The sequence below is a fragment of the Dermacentor albipictus genome, unplaced genomic scaffold (assembly GCF_038994185.2).
Source record: "Dermacentor albipictus isolate Rhodes 1998 colony unplaced genomic scaffold, USDA_Dalb.pri_finalv2 scaffold_15, whole genome shotgun sequence".
Lineage (NCBI taxonomy): Eukaryota > Metazoa > Arthropoda > Arachnida > Ixodida > Ixodidae > Dermacentor > Dermacentor albipictus.
This window is the reverse complement of record NW_027225569.1, coordinates 1,746,748-1,751,977: the sequence shown is the minus strand read 5'-3', so window position 1 is coordinate 1,751,977 and position 5,230 is coordinate 1,746,748. Positions and strand designations below refer to the sequence as shown.

Here is a 5,230-nt window from a genome sequence, read left to right as displayed (position 1 = left end):
GAACTTGTGAACACCATTGTCTTTGTCATTTACGACTATAGTGCTTCCTGTTTACCATGTTGTAATGTGTTCGGGCCAATAAGCGAAATGAAATTTCAGATACTTGTCACTGTTGCGATGATGCGAGACACCTAAATAACGCAAGTAAAAAATTTAGTTCCACCTTCATAGTGCCTGTCTTCCTTGAATGATTTTTTAACACAACTACACTGAATTGCACTCGTTCACCTAACCGATATCACCGCATTCCAGAAATAAGCAATACGCAATGAAATGCACAGAATGGCCGCAGTACAGAATATCGTAAATCCAGCGGCTCGCTGCCAAAGCATTAAGTAGGTAGTGTGCTGGAATGTATTTCTAGGCGGCTGAAAGCACGCTCCCGCAGGGCGCGCCGAGTCATTGCGCCTGACGCATGTATGGAACCACGTGTCACTGACGTCACGCTGGTTCTACTTAAACGGCTGTGGAAACAAAGACGGGGCTCTTTCCCCTTGCTGGCATTTTGGACTACAGTCGTCTCCTGTTTTTCGTCGATCACCCACTGATAGCGGCGGCGCCGATACGACATGGTGTCAGAAGTTATGCGATCCACCCACTTTTGAAAAGCGATTGAAAAGAGCGTCGAGACGTCGTCGGAAAAAAAGGCTGCAATGGCCACTGCATCGCCGCCGGGTCTTCAGCAGCCGCCACCTCTGGACTTCGACACTACCTCAGAGTGACCGGTGTGGATACCTCACTTCGATGACTATCGCTATGCGTCGGGCCTGTATGAGTTCCCGGAAGAGGCACTAGTACGCACTCTGCATTTCACCATGGGTCGACAAGCAAGGGACATCTTCGCCACCTTCGATCTTTCTGCAGAAGATTCGAAGAAATTTGAGCTGGTCAAAAAGAAGTTCGACGATTACTTCATCACGGAGATCAACGTTGTCTACGAGAGCGCTTGCTTTCACAAGCGGCACCAGATGCCTGGCGAGTCAATTGACCAGTTTATGACTGCTCTACACGTCTTGGCCGACAAATGCGATTTCGGAGAATTCAAGCAGCGCCTCATCAGGGACAGGTTCGTCGTGGGCCTGCGGGATGAAAAACTTTCCGAGTCGCTCCAAATGGATCCCAAGCTGTCTCTCGCAACAGCTCTGGCGAGGGCCCGCCTTAAAGAGACCGTTCAGCAGCAGCAAGAACTTCGAAAGTGCAACGAAGTCCACAAATACACACCGTGCAAGCCATGTGAGGACGTCAATGTCGACGCCGTGGGCTACCGCAGGAAACCGCAACGCAGCAAGGAAACCCGGCCGACATCAGCTCGTTCCGAGGGACCGTGCATTTTCTGCGGAGGCAACTCGCAGCCAAGGACAGCTTGCCCAGCGAGAGGCCAGAGGTGCTTCAACTGCGGCTTCAAGGGACATTTCGGCAAGGCGTGCCTCAAAGGGACTTCTCCAGGCTACCAGCGTAAGGTACAAGTGTCGTCTGTACAAAAGGACAGTGGGGAGGTTTTTTTTTGGGCGCGGTCGAGGCGCCTCGCGCCAAAGCGCGTTATGTTCGGGTATTAACTCCGTGCCTGTTTTTTCAAAGGTCGACTCATGCGCAGAAGTGGCCTTAATTCCCGCATCATTTCCGGGACTTCCCACGAGCTTGAAAAAGGCCGACGAGGTCTTAACTGGCGCTAGCGGTGACCGCCTAAATGTTCTGGGCAAGTTTCAGGCGGATGTATTTTGGAGGGGACAAACTTCGCGCCAAACGTGTTATGTAGTCAGTCCTTTGCGCCATGTACTGCTGGGTTTGCCGGCTCTCGAAGCGTTGGGAGTCGTGAAGTTCGTTGACTCTGTGGCTCACAACGAACCCAACTACGAAGTTTTGTGCCCTCAGGTTTTCAACAACTTGGGCACTATGCCGGGGGAGTATGCAATAAGGCTTAAACCAAATGCTGTTCCATTTGCAATAAGCGCACCGCGCAGGATTCCTATACCGCTTCAGGAACATGTGAAACGAGAACTCGAGAAGATGGAACAAATGGGCGTCATTCGTAAAGTCGAAGAGCCAGCAGAGTGGTGTGCCGGCATTGTACCTGTACAAAAGCACTCGGGAGATGTAAGGATCTGCGTAGACCTTACGCAATTGAACCAGTTTGTCTTAAGAGGAAGATACACATTGCCTACTGTCGACCAAGCACTGGGCTCTCTTGCCGGTGCAAAATGGTTTTCCAAATTAGACTCCGGCTTCCGGCTTCCATCAGGTGCGACTCAGGAAGGCCTCAGAAGTGCTGACCACGTTCATTACACCGTTTGGGCGGTACTGTTTCACTAGATTGCCATTCGGGATTACATCAGCTCCAGAGTATTTTCAAAGAAGAATGTCTGAAATCCTGGCAGCCCTTCCTGGCGTCGTTAACCTGATGGACGATATTCTCATTTTTGGCGACAGCAAAGCGCAACATGACTAGACTATCGAACGTCTTAGCTAAGCTGGCCCAGTCTAACGTTACCTTAAACAAAGCGAAGTGTGTGTTCGGTGTTCGAACACACACTTCGCTTCTGTTTTCTGGACGTTTTCTGGACCATTTACTCAGCGGGGAAGGCGTACAGCCGGATCCGGCCAAACTCAGAGCCATTAAAGAGCTGAAAGCACCCTCTGATATATCGCAATTACGCAGTGTTCTGGGCATGGCCAACCACCTAGGCCGTATTTTGCCGAATTTGGCGCAAAGCACTGCCCCGGTACAGGAGGTTTTGCAGAAAGAGACCGACTGGGCATGGGGCCCTGCTCAGAACACGGCTTTTGAAAGCTTGAAATCTCTTATCTGCTCAGCGAAGTGCATGGCTATGTACGATCCACGCCTTCCCACGATTCTTTCGGCGGACGCCTCGTCTTACGGTCTCGGTGCCGTCCTTTTCCAGAAACAACGCAATGGCGAGCGCCGGCCGATAGCGTTTGCTTCAAGGTCACTGACCAAAACTGAGCAGCGCTATGCGCAAGTGGAAAAGGAGGCACTTGCGTGAACATGGGCTGCCGAAAGATTCGACGAATACATAAGGGGTATTGAGGTGATCCTTGAAACGGACCACAAACCTCTCGTTTCGTTGCTTGGTAAAATGCCTATTGATGTGTTGCCGCCAAGGGTTCAGCGCTTCTGAATGCGGCTGATGCGGTATCACTTTAACATTGTGTACGTTCCCGGTAAAAGCTTGATAACGGCGGACGCTCTTTCAAGGGCACCGACGAAAGCAGATAAACTAGCCGGTGAACTGACCGTCTCAGAAGTGTCTTCTTTCGTCAAAACATATGTGCAAGGGCTTCAAATGGGTGACAATTCTGTTAACAGAATACGCAATGTGCAAAAGACTGACGTCGTTGGTCAAGCCTTGCTTAAGTTGTGTCGCGAAGGCTGGCCGAAAAAACCAAACCTTCCTTCCTTGTTCCGTACTGGCAGGAAAGAGCACTAATTGCCGAATGCAATGGCATGCTGCTAAAAGGGACCAGGCTGCTGGTACCCCAGTGCCTAAGAAAGGAAGTACTAAAAAAACTACATAATGGACATCAGGGAATTGCGAGAACTAGAGCTTTGGCAAAGGAATTGGTCTGGTGGCCAGGCATCGGCGAACAACTTGCGCGGCAAGTGAAAGAATGTGTTACTTGTGCGCGCTTTGTGAACCAGAAGTCAGCCATTGATTTCAACCCCAATGCCAAGTTTCGCGTGGGAACGAGTTGGGGTCGACTTGCGCTTTATTAACAACTTCCATTATCTTGTCGTGGTCGACTACCTGTCACGGTATCCGGAAGTAGCCCTCCTTCCCTCAACAAAAGCTAGGGTGGTGATAGAAAGGCTAAAAAGCATTTTTGCACGCCATGGCATCCCGGAGACCGTAGTGACAGACAATGGACCACAATTTTCTTGTACAGAGTTTGATAAGTTTGCACATGATTATGCCTTTGGTCACGTCACTACTAGCCCTAGGTACCCTCAGGCTAATGGGGAAATTGAACGTATGGTTCAAACAGTTAAGCGCCGGATCCTTAAATCTAAGGACCCGTAGCTGGCTCTGCTTGCCTGCAGGGCAACCCCAGGCATTCTTGGCCCTAGCCCGGCAGAAATCCTCATTGGCCGGCGTCTTAGGACAAGAGTTCCAATGGCGCCGCACCTGCGTGGTCCAGTGCAGCCACCGCTCCGTAATCTTGTGGCCAAAGACGGTGCCAACAAGAAGCTACAAGCACGGTACTACAACAGGCGCCACAGAACCCTAGAATTGAATAAACTAAAAGCTGGTAATTCCGTGTGGGTAACGGACATGAAGACTAGAGCAACGGTGCTAGCTACAGCCGCTACACCGCGGTCCTACATAATACGCACCCAGGATGGGAGTACGCTGCGGCGTAACCGACGAATGCTCAACCACTTGCCAGAACAGAGGAAGGCAGAAGGCAGCTACGAGTTTCCAAATGAAAGTGATTCATCCGAATTGGTTTTTACGAACAGGGAGTCGCCCGATACCTTAACAGATTTGTTACCTTTAGCATCGGGGGGCTGTGACTTCAACTTTAGTACCTTCTGCTTCAGTGACTGTGACCAAGTCTGGTAGAGTGGTTAAGCGACCAGTTCGATACGGGATTGATGAATAAGGTTTTGTTCGTGGTAGATTACCACTGAGGGTTCTTGCTTTGTTCATGTGCAGGTGTGCTAAATTTCATGCACGAAAACCACTTTCATTTTGCAAAAGGGGGGATGTGCTGGAATGTATTTCTAGGCGGCTGAAAGCACGCTCCCGCAGGGCGCGCCGAGTCATTGCGCCTGACGCATGTATGGAACCACGTGTCACAGACGTCACGCTGGTTCTACTTAAACGGCTGTGGAAATAAAGACGGGGCTCTTTCCCCTTGCTGGCGTTTTGGACTACAGTCGTCTCCTGTCTTTCGTCGATCACCCACTGATAGCGGCGGCGCCGATAAGACAGGTAGCCCTGAAGAGGGCTGTTGGGTTCTTCATGGAGTCCAGCAGCACGTGTTCTTGGCCTTGAGGCGGCCAGGTCTGCACCATCCTACAAGCTTGTCACCCCTGGCAGGTCCCACTGCCAAGACACCTGCCCTTCATCCTTGAAGTACTCGATGAACTGCTTGCGCACCGAATTAGCAGCATTTGTGCAGTTGCGGGCCTTTGCTCCCTGCAAACCAAACACAGCCGCAGTTGCCACCCCTTGTCGCCAAGTGCCGTCACGGACACACCCGAACATGT

At 51.1% G+C, this 5,230-nt stretch overlaps 1 protein-coding gene across 1 annotated transcript; it reads left to right on the top strand.

The window, feature by feature from the left end:
* Positions 1-815: 815 nt before the first annotated feature.
* On the top strand, positions 816-4,682 carry LOC135919049 (uncharacterized). The gene is made up of 2 exons (XM_065452794.1): positions 816-1,460; positions 4,674-4,682. Exons 1-2 carry the CDS (start codon positions 816-818, stop codon positions 4,680-4,682), a joined length of 654 nt encoding a protein of 217 aa, XP_065308866.1.
* The last annotated feature ends 548 nt before the right edge of the window (positions 4,683-5,230 follow it).

Bases quoted from the DNA above. Each gene is read 5' to 3' on its own strand.
- LOC135919049 (XM_065452794.1), top strand. From the start codon at position 816: ATGGGTCGACAAGCAAGGGACATCTTCGCCACCTTCGATCTTTCTGCA.